A 14,865-nucleotide genomic window follows, 5' to 3' on the forward strand; every position below is an offset into this window, starting at 1 on the left:
GCAATGAAAGTCGATGTTTTCCCATATAAGTCTGTCTGGGCGCCTGACTTCTTGCCCGATAATCCCGATATTCAATGGCGACGAGAAATGAATATCATGCTTCCAAACGCTTGAAGGTATAGCTTAGTCATCTAACTATATCAATACTTAGTCATCTAATTATATCAATGGTTTATACAACCGATTTTCTGCCTTGTCAAAGGCTATACGATATCGATAAAGTACAATATATCGATAACAGAATCTCGATATTTATTGCCACATTCCTGAGCAAACCCAGTTTGTCGTGTCATGAAGCGACAAATACGGTCGAAAAATGACCCACTTTGTCATCGACTCAGTTTGGCACTATACCTTATAATCAAATGGAAGTGACTTTAGATTCAGATGGCATTGAAGCAAAACTTTTTCAAAGTAAACTAAAAATATTCGATTTATTTTGATTCAAAATTGAAAAAAAAAATAAACACACAATTACAATATTTTCAATTTTTCATCTTCTTCCATATGAATATTTACATTAAAAAACGGAATTTTGCATTTGAATAGCTTTACTTGCCCTGCATGAAATAATTTTATCTATCACCCAAATAAATTCTTATAATATCTAACTACTTTATAAATTACTTCCTATTGATTCAAGAGAAAAAATATTGTGGAAATTCAGTATTCACAAAGCACAACTGTGGGTGACTGTGGCACATCGACGGTACAACCACAGTGGTACAACCGTGAAGCAAAATCGTACAAGCAGTCAAGGTTGACAAGCACAAGCACACAAGCAGTTTCCTCAAGTTTACGTCATCCTGCATCTTCAAAATAGTCAATACTGTAATTATTTTTAAAATATATCCTTTTAAAAATACTTGTTATTTATTTGAGTAATAAAGATATGAGTGTATAGACGACGTGAAATAAAATTTTTGTTGTGAAAAGACCAATGGTTCTTTGTTGAAGAATTTTAAGCGTGGCTAATCAGGGTAGAAAAAGGTTTGTATCATCTTGATTTGCTTTGCATAATTTCTAATCATTTAACGTATTGTATAACAATAAATCTCAACAATTTAAATGAAATTCTACTGTGATCTATATCGGATATGAAGGGAGAAACATTGTAGGTACATGTGATTTGAAAAATAATCTCAGCCTAGGGAGGTTAACACCGTTCAGGAAGACCAAGACGGCAAAAATACTGGCCAATTGTCTGGCTTTTTGACTGGATTGAATTTTAGTAAGCCTGCATAAAATTCAATTAGCAAGTAGCACGTTTATTTTAGATACTTCCATTAAGCATTGACACCGACTATTTGGGTGGGCCCATTTTGATTTTGATTGATTTGGGTGTTAAATACCCCGATACAAAGATGGTCCAGGGTTCATCCGTCGGAAAATTAAAAATAACTCAATTGCAGCAAACCTGCAAATATCGCACTGACATTATTCATTTTATATCTTTATACTGAATTAAATAAAGTGGTGTACGTAATTTGAAAAGCTAGATAAGAACATCAATGCAAAAAAGTGGTGCAACTAGCCTAAATAACACAAGCAAAATTTTCAACATACATAAAGATATTAAGGCTGCACTAGGCAGGCCAAGGCTAAATCCCGACTCAAACTCAGTTTTCAGAAAACTATTATTCTTACAATCAGTTAACTTATACATATAGTATCTAATATTTTAATATCTAACTTAACTTATCTACAGATTTGTAGGATGCAATTCCCCTATATGTGTGATGAACTAGGCTAGTAAGTTGAATACCGTTCCCCAGGACTTACTCTCATGCTGTTCAATAAATATATTAAAAAAGGAATCTTTTAGTTGTATTAAAACGTCTACAGACTTATATGAAGACATAACTTAAGGCATTAGTATTGTAATTTACTTAGTTATTTAGCAGTATGATTGATGTTTTGTGGTATTCTTTTCTCTCTTTTATTAAAATCTATAACTTTACTATTGTTTCTTTAGTTTTTCAAACCTCTTGTTTTCCTTTCTTCAATTGCTTAGATGTGTTTTACCTTATTTTGCAATTCAATTAATTGTATTTTCCTAATAGGGTTACGATCAGACGGGAGTCTTGTGAGACATTTGATTATTTTTATGATGTAGACAAATTATTGTGTGTTTTGCGATTGTTGTGAGAATAAAGAAGAATCAATGAATTATTATTATTATGTTAGTTATTGCTCTCTATGGTGATGAATAAGTTGTAAATCAATTTTCTGTTATGTTATAAAATTATTGAATTGAAGCTAAGAAATAGAAAAAAAATTATACAGCCCAGTCAATGAAAACAAAAAGCAGGGGTTTGCACTACAAATTAAGGGATAGCTGAATTTTGAAGGGTACAATCAATTTAATACAAAATTATATCCTGTACGGTAGCCTATATTTCATTCAGGAAGTTATTCCCATACAAAGCCAGAAAATTATGAAATTAAAAAAATTATAAATATTTTCTCTAATAAAAGTTTGAGATTTCGCTTTTTGAGAAAAATGTTCAGCATAAAATTTGTGGTTCCAAGACATTCAAAAAGATTTGTACCTTCAAGATACATTTGCCGGAAGATCTTCTTTTCACCGATTTGGAGATTGAACTCTCCGATTTACAACCTCGTATCTCGGCTCTTGCGCTAGTCAAGCAGGCAATGAGTCATACTTTTTTTATGTCAAATAATCTTAATTGTACAGTTAATTTTTACAATGAACGTTTTTTCCGTGCTAGATGCCAATTTGAGTAATTCTACCAACAACAAATGGTTTCAGATACTACATGGTCCAGGAATTTAATTTTTTATCATTTTCGTTCAAGACATTATTTTAGAACTATAAGCGTACATTTTTTGAAATATGAACAAAAGCATAATAACATAAACTCCATCTATTCCTGACGGCTCTTTGCCATGCATAAACGACCGACGATAAAAGTTACAATTTATTTATTTTGTAATGAAATTGTTGTGCAATTGAATACAGGTCATTGTATTTTATTTGTTTAAATTTTATCTTATTTTCCAATTAAATTGTTTCATCATTTAACTGTGGTTTCTTTTTTAGGAAAATGAGTAGCTCTGAGGAGGTCTCGTGGATTTCCTGGTTCTGCGGCCTGCGAGGAAATGAGTTCTTTTGTGAGGTAATTTGTACCGTAAATACGTCTTTATGATATATATCTTTTTTAATTAATATGCTACTGTATTCAAGTTAGGTCATATCAATTAGTACAATATGTACTTGCACAACTTCTTTAAATTGGTTTGTTTTGGAATGCATGGGTGATTCATCATAATGAATATAATATTATAACTTGTAGTTACTAAAACTGGGTCTTGAAATAGTTAGATGGTTTATTCAACAGCAAATCAAAAACACTTCACTTTAACTGAATTTTAATTTAATATACATTTCATTATTCCAGGTCGATGAAGATTACATTCAAGACAAATTTAATTTGACTGGCCTCAATGAACAAGTTCCACACTACCGACAGGCTCTGGATATGATACTAGATTTGGAGCCAGGTAAGATAATTCAACTACCACAGTAAAAGTAAATTCGTATGGCTTCGTAAATTTGTATACCACAAATCTATAGCCTTGAAATTCAACGAAAAATGCATATTTATTGTTAATTTACATTGATCCCAGATTATTTTTCATAATCGTCTCTTCCTTTAGTAGCTTCATTTAGGGCCGGTTTTCGAGCTCGAGATTTAGTTAAGTTCTAGACTTTGAACAGCTGGAGTCAGAAAATTGGCTTTCCAGTAGATTGGTAGGCCTAGTCGTAGTTTTTATGATAATCTTTATTTTCTCATTTATATAATTGGAAACGGTTTTCCTTGACGAAATTAAGCATTAATAATATTATCATCTAACGATATTTGATGTTTACATGAGTTTGTGGATTTGAGTGAAATTTTTAATATTGTTTGCAATTGTGAAGGAAGAGTTTTGTTTGGATTTGTGTTTGGAAATTGATCAATCTGATAAATTCAAAAGTGTAGTAGATACATTTTTTGGACTCAAAATTGTGTGCGAATTAAGTTATCATTTAAGTTACATAAGTAACATAACCTTTAGACTGTGTATTCCAAATTAAGGTTTGAAGCAGTTTTGGGCAAATGCCTGTTGTTTTTACCTGAATTGTATTTGCGTATGGATAAATGAATGAATGAATTCTTAAATAATTCAAAATAGCTTAAACTTTACACTATTTTCTTTTATTTTATTTTGTGTTTAATTTTCTAGTTTTTCGAAATTTAATTTAAACTTGGACTACGACTACGCCCCGTTTTGGAAAGCCAATTTTCTGACTCCAGCTTTTAAAGTCTAGAACTAGATGAATCCCGAGCTCGAAAACCGGCCATAAGTAGCATACTTCTTATATTCGATTTCAGTGTAGTGTCAGTATTAGAAAAATAGTTGAACGGCTCGGTAAATTAGATACCATCAGCTTGTGACGTACAAATGATTTGATTTTTGTATCAAATTAGCACTAAAATCAAATTGACTAGAAATAATCTTCTTGAAAATGTGAAAATTTGATCCGAATGTCACTGAACCAGGAAAAAAGTAAAAATTTGACAAGTTTACCATATTTCCTAAACAATTATGAAAACCAAACCAAACAATTATTTATAATCGAATCAACACAATAAAAACCCTGAAATGAACCAAATTCAAAACTTCTCTTCTTTTCAAGTAGTTAGTTCTAAATTTAAAATACAGCATAATATTTTTCAATTTCCTGAACTTGAAAGATTGTGTATTTTCAATATTGTAGATGACGAACTTGAAGACAATCCCAATCAGTCAGATCTGATCGAGCAAGCTGCTGAGATGCTGTACGGCTTGATACACGCTCGCTACATATTGACGAATAGGGGAATTGCTCAGATGATTGAGAAATACCAAACAGGAGATTTCGGCCACTGTCCACGCGTTTACTGTGACTCTCAGCCAATGCTGCCCATAGGTAACTACATTTTATCACTCAGATTATGCTGTTTATTTCGTATTTTCGCTCACAAGTAGAACTGCCATTTAAAATAAAATCATTTTTCATTTACACAAAACACATTACAATTAATTTAACTCACTATCACTATCAACATTAATTAACGAAATGAAAATTCACTGGAATGAAAATATAAATTCATATAGTTTCTGTCATGAAAATACTACTTGCTAAATATTATTCTTGATAATTTACCTCTCGATATCTTATATAAACGGATGTATTCTTATTAACTAGAGAATTTAGTATTACCAAAATAATATTGTATACTCTATACTATTATGTAAAGAAAGCTTTGGACGCGAGCATGCACGAGATAATACACCATTGGCGCATCATCACTCCTTAACCTACGGTTGGCTACCTACTCAACTTATTAATATGAAATTTTGCGTAAAGATTCTGAATTTACCGAGGATGATCATAGAAGTTACATACCTATTTTTCATTAATTAACCCTTTATCTTGATGATAGAAATGAATTTATTTAATTTGTGATACGTAGTGCCGGTTGCAAAAAACCCAGTTGAATTATAACCGTGGTTAATTCCACGAGAACCAATGAGAGAAGCCGTCTTTTCAAAAACGCCTTTTCTGATTGGTTCTCGTGGCATTAATCACGGTTAAAATTTAACCGGCTTTTGTGCAACCGGGTCATAGTATAATTAAAGAGAAAAGTCCTATTAAATTGGATGTTGCTCGTGAAGGTGCAGTCAAGTGATTATCATGTGAATAGTTTGTATTTTGTTTGATTTGTAGGTCTGTCGGACTTGCCGGGCGAGGCGATGGTGAAGTCATACTGCCCGAAGTGCATGGACGTGTACACACCCAAGTCGTCGCGTCACCACCACACCGACGGCGCCTACTTTGGCACTGGCTTTCCCCACATGCTCTTCATGGTGCACCCCGAGTACCGGCCAAAACGTCCCATCAATCAGTTTGTTCCTAGGTATCAACTTAACCTAATTAGACCTATATTTTTCGTCAAGTAATAAGTTTGCAAAATTGTAATCTTATGATTAAGTGTACGAAAATACTCGAGGCTGGTGAAAACAGAAGGAGAGAATCGATGCTCTGTCCTTTACATTCAACACCTACCACCTTGAATCATCATTCACCCACCTTTGCTATCTCTGTCTTGTAAAGTGTTAAGCTGCGTACACATATACGCTCTTCCAACCCGCACCGAGCACGCTCCTCCCTCGTACCGCCCTCGTTCCTCCATCGAACTACAGTCGCGCCGCCCACGCACCCATCATGAACGTTACGAAAGATGTTAAATCTTCTCGCGTTCCCCGGTCGAACCACTGTTGCTCCCCTGTCGATCATCAATCGCTCTGCTGGAGTGACGTTCGGTTGCGGAGCAGAGCGAAAGTCTGTACGCACCTTAAGACTGGCCACTAACGGTAGGACATGCATGATTCACATGTCGTCATACATTATTATTGTGTCATCACAGCGAAAGGCTTTGAGCAATTCATTTTTGAGGTAAGGTTTTCTGTACCTCTGATTTTCTGTTGATTATTTTTTTCCGCTACTCTATTTGTGGTTATTTTTACTTTCCTTGCCCTATTACCATAGGTAAGGAAAGTATTGCTTTCCAAAAAAATTAAGGTACCCTAATTTCAAGTTTTCTATACGTTTAAAGGTCCCCTGAGTCCAAAAACATGATTTTTGGGTGTTGGTCTGTGTGTGTGTGTATGTCTGTGAACACGATAACTCCATTCCTAATCAACCGATTGACTTGAAATTTTAAACTTAAGGTCCTTATACCATGAGGATCCGACAATAAGAAATTCAATAAAATTGAATTCAAAATGGCGGATAATTACTAAAAAACCATGTTTTTCACGGTTTTCTCGAAAACAGCTCTAACGATTCTCTTCAAATTTATACCATGGAAAGCTATTTATAAGCCCTATCAACTAAAATGAGTCTCATTTCTGGGAAAATTTCAGGAGCTCTGTAATATTTATTCTTGAGAAAAATGGCGGATAATCACTAAAAAACCATGTTATTCACAGTTTTCTCGAAAACGGCTGTAACGATTTTCTTCAAATTTATACCATGGATAGCTATTCATAAGCCCTATCAACTGACATGAGTCTCATTTCTGAGAAAATTGCAGGAGCTCCGTAATATTCTTGAGAAAAATGGCGGATAATTACTAAAAACCATGTTTTTCACGATTTTCTGAGAAATAACTCGACCGATTTCTTTCAAATTCATACCCTGTATAGTTATTTATCAGCTCTATCAACTGGCATTAGTCTCCTTTTAGGGAAACTAATGGGGGGTCAACCCCATCCTTGAGAAATGGACTTAGTAACCTCCTTCTCGTGCATGAGGTAGGTAGGTAGCGCAGTTCATAAAAAGAACACATAGTCGAGATATTTCATCTGTATAACAGCTGTTTTGACGACTTTAAAAAAAAATCCATCGAATTTCACAATTTACACAAAGTAAAAAGTACTCTGAAAACAATTATAGATACACATAATATACAGAAGTCTGATCGTAGTTTCAAATATGAGCAAGGAAAGTTGTGTGAGTGTACCACACCAGATTTTTTATATTATAATTACTTTTCTATCATTATAATTTGTAATTTTCCAGTTGTTTGTTATTGGTTGTTTATTACTTTCCTTGCCCTATAGGTAATAAAAGTATTGCTTTCCGAAAAAAATTAAGGTACCCTAATTTCAAGTTTTCTATACGTTTCAAGGTCCCCTGAGTCCAAAAACATGATTTTTGGGTATTGGTCTGTGTGTGTGTGTGTGTGTGTGTGTGTGTGTGTGTGTGTGTGTGTGTGTATGTCTGTGAACACGATAACTCCATTCCTAATTAACCGATTGACTTGAAATTTTGATCTTAAGGTCCTTATACAACGAGGATCCGACAACAAGAAATTCAATAAAAATCAATTCAAGATGGCGGAAAAAATGGCGGATAATTACTAAAAAAACATGTTTTTCACGTTTTTCTCGAAAACGGCTCTAACGATTTTCTTCAAATTTATACCATGAATAGCTATTTATAAGCTCTATCAACTGACATGAGCCTTATTTCTGGGAAAATTCCAGGAGCTCTGTAATATTTATTCTTGAGAAAAATGGCGGATAATCACTAAAAAAACATGTTTTTCACGGTTTTCTCGAAAACGGCTCTAACGATTTTCTTCAAATTTATACCATGGATAGCTATTCATAAGCCCTATCAACTGACATGTTTATTTCTGGAAAAATTGCAGGAGCTCCATAAAATTCTTGAGAAAAATGGCAGATAATTACTAAAAAACCATTTTTTTCACGATTTTCTCAAAAAAACTGTATAGTTATTTATCAGCTCTATCAACTGGCATGAGTCTTTTTCCTGGGAAACTAATGGGGGGTCCACCCCATCCTGGAGAAATGCACTTTGTAACCTCCTTCTTGTGCATGAGGTAGGTGGGTAGAGCAGTTTATAAAAAGAACACATAGTCGAGATATTTCATTTGTAGAACAGCTGTTTTGACGACTTTTAAAAAAATCATCGAATTTCACAATTTACACAAAGGAGAAAGTACTCTGAAAACAATTATATATACACACTAGCCGTCAGGCTCGCTTCGCTCGCCATAACCGTCTAGCCAGGGGGCTCCGCCCCCTGGACCCCCGACTGGATCGTCCAAGAATGAGATCAGCAGGCTCGCTTCGCTCGCCTGCATTTTTCATTTGAGCATTTTTATCATATGTTAGGACAATCCAGTCGGGGGTTCAGACTAAACGTCTGGCTAAACGGATATGGCGAGCGAAGCGAGCCTGACGGCTAGTAATATAATATTCCCAGGATTGAAGTAGCAGTGCCCAATCAATTATTTTTCCACGATAAATGCATTTAAATCTTCAACTTGGTGCCAACCTAACAAAGTCAACTCAACTTAATGCCAACCTGACAAAATTATTAATTTAGTTGCCAGTTAACAACTGTTTCGAAGAGGTACTCTATCTAGATTATAGTTCTATAGTAACATATGATATGGAAATTTCAATTATAATTAAGAGATTGGGAGAAGAAGAATATACATGCTAAAAGACGAACTTTAAACCCTTAAAAACAACCCTTAGAGTTGAAATATTGCCAAAATATTTCTTAGTGCGCCTCTAAAGGGCCAACTGAACATACCTACCAAATTTGAACGTTTTTGGTCCGGTAGATTTTTAGTTATGCGAGTGAGTGAGTGAGTGAGTGAGCGCCATTTCACTTTTATATATATATATAGATATAAAGAAGTCTGATCGTAGTTGCAAATATGTTGCCGCCATTCGTCATTATGTTATTCCCCTAAATTATTCTCGTTTAAGAATGAGGCTTACAGTTCAATGAGCAAGGAAAGTTGTGTGAGTGTAACACACCAGATTTTTATTTTATGTTGAAACCTCTCGCTGATGACAAAACGTGCATTATGAAAATGTGTGTACATGCATGTCCCACCGTTAGTGGTCAGCGTAAGCTTAGCATAGTCGGAGTAAAAGCAGAAGATAAGAAAACTATATCATCTTATTAGCCGTTTTCACACTTACCGATTGTCGGCCGACATTTGTTGTCGTCACATCCAAAATGTCTTAGATTGGCTGATGATCAGCTGTTGGTGAAAATTAGCCAATCCGATGACATTCTGGATGTCGTATCAGCGATAAATCGATGAATGTGGAAACGGTCATTCGGCCGTATACATAAAAAAGGATATGCTTATGCTTGTGAAATCTTAAGGAAATCCTTCTTTGTACTTCTATTCATAATAATTTCGAGCAAAACTTTGTACTTCTAGAGCTTATCCTTATACTCGTGGAAAAGTAAATGGGTATTCATAAACTAGACCATTTACTTAACATAAAAAGCATATCCTTCAAAAATTATGAGTGGTCAACAGCAAATTCATTTTGGTAGTGAACGGTTGTTTTCGAGATTTTCGGCGCGATGGCAGATTTTGTGGACATGAGGGACGTTAACTATTACAAGACCCGCTTACCTACACTTTTTAGTGAATTTAAGACATTATACCGCTTTGAAAAAGAAAATGTACAGTGGCTTGCAGACGGATTCTTAGCAGGAACAAGTGATGAAACTCGGGCAGATGCATTGTCATCTGTTCATAGTATGAAGGTTTGTCTGCGTTATCTCATTGATTCTGGCATAGACTAAGTTAGTAAACTTGGTAATAGTCTATCAACTGAATCTCGGACTGTGAATGCAGTGATTGACAGCATACTTGCACATAAAGGTATGTACACTCATGCCGAACCGAACCTCGAGCAGCGCAATCTGAAGTACATCGCGCCGTGCAGCGAACATAAGCAGTTCATAATGTTAAAAATCAACTGTTAACCGTTCGTCGCGCCGCTCGCCGCTTTTTTTACCGTTCGCTGTACCGTTGAACAGAAGTTAGGCCTCTTCTTATTTTATTAAATTCATGTTTCGGAGAATTCAAATAGAATAACTTCTGAAAAACTAATGATTGGATAAATTCCAATATTGTTGACCAAGAACTCAGTAACATGACTATCCGTTTAATTAAATTATTTCATTTTAAATTATAAACATCTTATGATTTTATACTAATGATTAATTTAATTAATCGATCATAAATTTACTGGAATAGATTCGGTGAATTCCATACTCTTATTTATTTCAATGAATTCTTCAATATATCCAAAATCACAAAGCGATTGTGATTTTTCGATGCTTGATAGATTCGGCTCATCCAAAAGGTACATATTGCTACATGTTGGTTCTGAAAATGGGGTTCTCGCTGGGTCATTGCTACTTTTTCGGGCGGGGTCAGCAACAGGGGTTTATCATGGTCAAATGAATGGGGATAATTTCATGAAGTGGGTCAGAGAGAAGCTCATTGCTAATCTTCCTCCTCATTCAGTATTAGTAATGGATAATGCCCCTTATCACTGCATTCAAAAAGAAAAACCCCCATCCAAGTATGCCAACAAAAATGAAATGATAAACTGGTTGATGGGGAAAAATATTCATTTTGAGCAATCAATGAGGAAAGGCCAGCTCTATTCTTTGATTGAAAAAAATAAGCCAAATCAAAAAGTGTACCATGTTGACAGTCTATTAGAAGAACATGGCTATACAGTATTGAGACATCCCCCCTATATGTGCGAATTGAATCCCATTGAACTAGCTTGGGAAATAGTAAAACGCGAGGTAAGGGCAATGAATGTTACAGGGGAGTTTACAGTGAACTATATTTGAAAGACGTAATTTTGAATGCTGTAACTAAAGTTAGCGCGGCTGACCGGGAAGGCTTCATGGAACATGTTAAAAAATTAGAAGCAAATTACTGGGAGAAGGATGGGCTAATGGAAAGTGTTGTTGACGTATTTATCATTTCTTTGGGAGGATTAGAGGAAGAATGTTCTGATGACTCTGAGGCTGAAATTTCGAATGAAAGTGAAACATCAGAGGATAGTGACTTGGGCTGTGCAGAATTGGTCGATGTTTAGGCCTAACTTAAAGATACACAATGTGGGTGAGTGATTGAAGTTATATTAAAAATTATTTCAATGTTAATTCAAATACATAAATATTATATAACATCCAACTCATTTCTAGTGTGATTTTATCCGTTAGAAAATTATATCTTGGCAACTCGTTTTTATCAGAAATCGTTTTTGTTAAGTACTTTTTTTTATAAATTCACTCATTTCAAAGATAAATTTCATTTTTGTCAAATTAGTTATTTTCATTGAAACCCCGTATTTTTTTGTTTACAAATCTTCTGCTCAATAACTACTGAACGGAATATTTTTTTTTGGCATGCATAATCCTTGATTCTTCTTTAAGCCGAATCAAACTCGTGTTTTACAACCAATACTCAACTGCGTGTACTTTATGACATGAGAGCTAAATTAATTTCAATCTATTTTGAAAACGCTTCAGTCGATTTTGACAATTCTTTCACAGAAAATAAATTTGGGATGTTATAATTATTTCATACGATGCATGTGTGTAGTTTATTCTAACCATAAAAAAGTTTGTCGATTACTAACTTTTTCGTGTTTTACAATCAAAATTCATTAACTTGATCCAAGAAATGTCCCATTATTAAGAAAACCAACAATTTTTTCTAAAGAATAGTTATATCATCGGCTTAGAGAAGAATCAAGGATTATGCATGCCAAAAAAAAATATTCCGTTCAGTAGTTATTGAGCAGAAGATTTGTAAACAAAAAAATACGGGGTTTCAATGAAAATAACTAATTTGACAAAAATGAAATTTATCTTTGAAATGAGTGAATTTATAAAAAAAAGTACTTAACAAAAACGATTTCTGACCTGTTTTACATTACTAATTCAATATTTATGAAGTTTTTGGAGATATTTTTTATTTTATGACTGATGTTTTTAGGACGGTTCGAAAAAGCTAGTACAGCCTAAGATTGCTCCACTCCGCCGGGGGCATTCTTTCGCTGGTCAAACAGTAGACGTTAGTTGGCATGACTCCAAGATATGGAGGAAAGTAAAAGCCAACCTTTTACTTTTTTGCTAGAAGGATATCCTTCAAGCATAAGGTAATCATTATGAATACGGAAAGAAGGAAATGCTTATACTTCTATCTTTTACTCCACAATGATAACCTTATACTCCTACCTTTTACTTGGAAGGATATCCTTCACTAATGAATACGGCCCATTGTATCGTCAGGCTAAAAACAAAACAGGTCTGTTCCTCATAAAAATAACAGAGTGACACGCCATATTTAACTGAGAGTATGTCCGCTATTCCTCTACTACGTTATGTATGTGGTGTGGAGCAAAATTCCACGCTAGAAGAATTTTTTCGTACTCTTTAGTTTGCACAAGTTTAATTCAGCTGTTAATCTCTACTTAAATCTCGAAAAAATCATTTTCGGTTCATGCTACCCTAGCCTATAATTTATTATTCTTAACAATTAAAAACACATATAATTACTATACATGGAATTGGAAAAACAACATGCTTAACTCGAATGTTGAGAAGTTAAGAATAAGATCAATTGGTCAAGTACTCATGAGCAGAATATTTTTTCTTTTGATTCTTCCTTTCAATTTTTAGATCTTATTTCACAATTTTCATCTTCCCAGCAATGATATTTTTTATTTCACTTGGTAAATCAATTCTTTGAGCACGATTATACAGCATATTTACGTGCTATGATTTTTAACGTGATGTAACGTTTTGTTTCTAGATTGTATGGATTCAAAATACATCATTTGGCAAGTGAGATACAGCAGAAAGAAGGAGGAAAGTATTACTTTCTTGAGAAAAAAAAGAATTGAATTTCTCGAGAAAGCAAAGAATTGAAGTCCTCAAGAAAACAAGGAGTGGAATTATTCAAGAAAGCAATGAATCAAAGTTTTCTCACGAATCCAGTGATCATGTCATTAAAGAAGATATATCAATCGTTTTCGAGTATGTGACAAGTTTTAATTGAAGTTTGTTTGTTTCTAGACTGTATGGCTTCAAGATTCACCCCTTGGCTTATCAGATTCAACAGCAAGCAGCGGCTAGCTTCAAGTCTCCTATTCGGGTGATGAATACGTTCAATAACGGAAAGCGTTGATTGCATCACCTTCTATCTGTGCAGAGCACAACCACCTAGCAAACAACATTATTATTATTTGATTATCCAATATCTCCTCAACTCTCCCAATATGTGTCATTTTCATACTGTATTTCTAAATTAGTATTCAGTTGAATCTGTACATTTAAATGGGACATTGGTTGTTGAAAATTCGTGAAATATTAGAGTTCTTGACATAAACCATATTTTGGAATAATTATATGCAACCTATACTATATTATCAGTGGCTAAAAATGAAAATTTAGTTAGATTTAATGAGCTCCTAAGCCCATTTCATTTCTTTGAAGTTCCATTAGAAAATTGTATTGTATAAAGGCTAAAAAAAACTTTGATATTTTTCAAAGTTTTTCGATTTGTATACTATTAATTTATCAAAATGAAAAAGTTTTCTCGGGAAAACATTTTTTTTTATTACCTTCTTTTTGAGATATGAGCGCCTAAATTTACATTTTTGGGACAGAATATTTCAAATTCAGTAAGAGATAAATCTATGCGATGTAGAGGATAGATTCGTTGATTTAGTAAAATAAAAATTTTCTGAAACTATCAATTTTTGAAAGTTTTTCAAATTACCAAAAATAACTCGACTAAAAGCTATTTTTGGTCATTTTTAGTAAATTGAATAACTATCTTAAAAATTGATATTTTTAGAAAATTTTTGTTTTACTAGATCAACAATACTATGAAGAATCTAATCTCTAAATCGCATGGATTTATCTCTTACCGAATTTGAAATGTTCTGTCCCAAACATTTAAACTTTAGGCGGTCATATCTCAAAAAGTAATGATCGGAAAAAAATGTTTTCCTGAGAAAACTTTTTCATTTTGATAGCTTAATGATATACAAATCGAAAAACTTTGAAAAATATCACGAGTAGAAAGTTATTTTTAGCCTTTGCACAGCCTTAACATTTCATACTTGTCTCTAAAGTATCTAGTTTCTGTAGATAAGAGTTCTACAGAAAATTATTATATATTTTCCCCAATTTAAATTTCTCCAATAATTAAAAAAATATACTTGTTTCAGAATTGTAACTGAATGTAAATATGAGTGCTAATATGACAACCACGTTTTGTGAAGAGTAAAAAATTTAAGATTATTCATCCAGCAAAGAAGAATTCTGCTGAATTAATCAAAACATCCATTAATTATTGTAATTAATCTATGATGAAAAATGTTGTCATTCACTGTATCAATAAATTCAAACTGAAGAAGTTGAAA

At 33.7% G+C, this 14,865-nt stretch overlaps 1 protein-coding gene across 2 annotated transcripts; it reads left to right on the plus strand.

Annotated features, from left to right (window-relative positions):
• The first annotated feature begins 372 nt into the window (after positions 1 to 372).
• On the plus strand, positions 373 to 14,865 carry LOC111054015 (casein kinase II subunit beta). Of its 2 annotated transcripts, none has more exons than XM_039432357.1 (6): positions 373 to 990; positions 3,065 to 3,140; positions 3,423 to 3,525; positions 4,787 to 4,978; positions 5,780 to 5,969; positions 13,248 to 14,865. In XM_039432357.1, exons 2-6 carry the CDS (start codon positions 3,069 to 3,071, stop codon positions 13,336 to 13,338), a joined length of 648 nt encoding a protein of 215 aa, XP_039288291.1. In that variant the 5' UTR covers positions 373 to 990; positions 3,065 to 3,068; the 3' UTR covers positions 13,339 to 14,865. The 2 variants fall into 2 exon arrangements, with proteins under 2 accessions (XP_039288291.1, XP_039288290.1); XM_039432356.1 differs by having other exon boundaries at positions 13,511 to 14,865.

This window comes from Nilaparvata lugens, chromosome 7, assembly GCF_014356525.2.
Source record: "Nilaparvata lugens isolate BPH chromosome 7, ASM1435652v1, whole genome shotgun sequence".
NCBI lineage: Eukaryota > Metazoa > Arthropoda > Insecta > Hemiptera > Delphacidae > Nilaparvata > Nilaparvata lugens.

What these genes read in the sequence shown, in the direction of transcription:
- LOC111054015 (XM_039432356.1), top strand. Translation starts at nt 3,069, where the DNA reads ATGAGTAGCTCTGAGGAGGTCTCGTGGATTTCCTGGTTCTGCGGCCTG. An exon ending in GAAATGAGTTCTTTTGTGAG is followed by an intron (nt 3,141 to 3,422) that starts GTAATTTGTACC and finishes TCATTATTCCAG; the next exon opens with GTCGATGAAGATTACATTCA. An exon ending in TCAGCCAATGCTGCCCATAG is followed by an intron (nt 4,979 to 5,779) that starts GTAACTACATTT and finishes TTTGATTTGTAG; the next exon opens with GTCTGTCGGACTTGCCGGGC.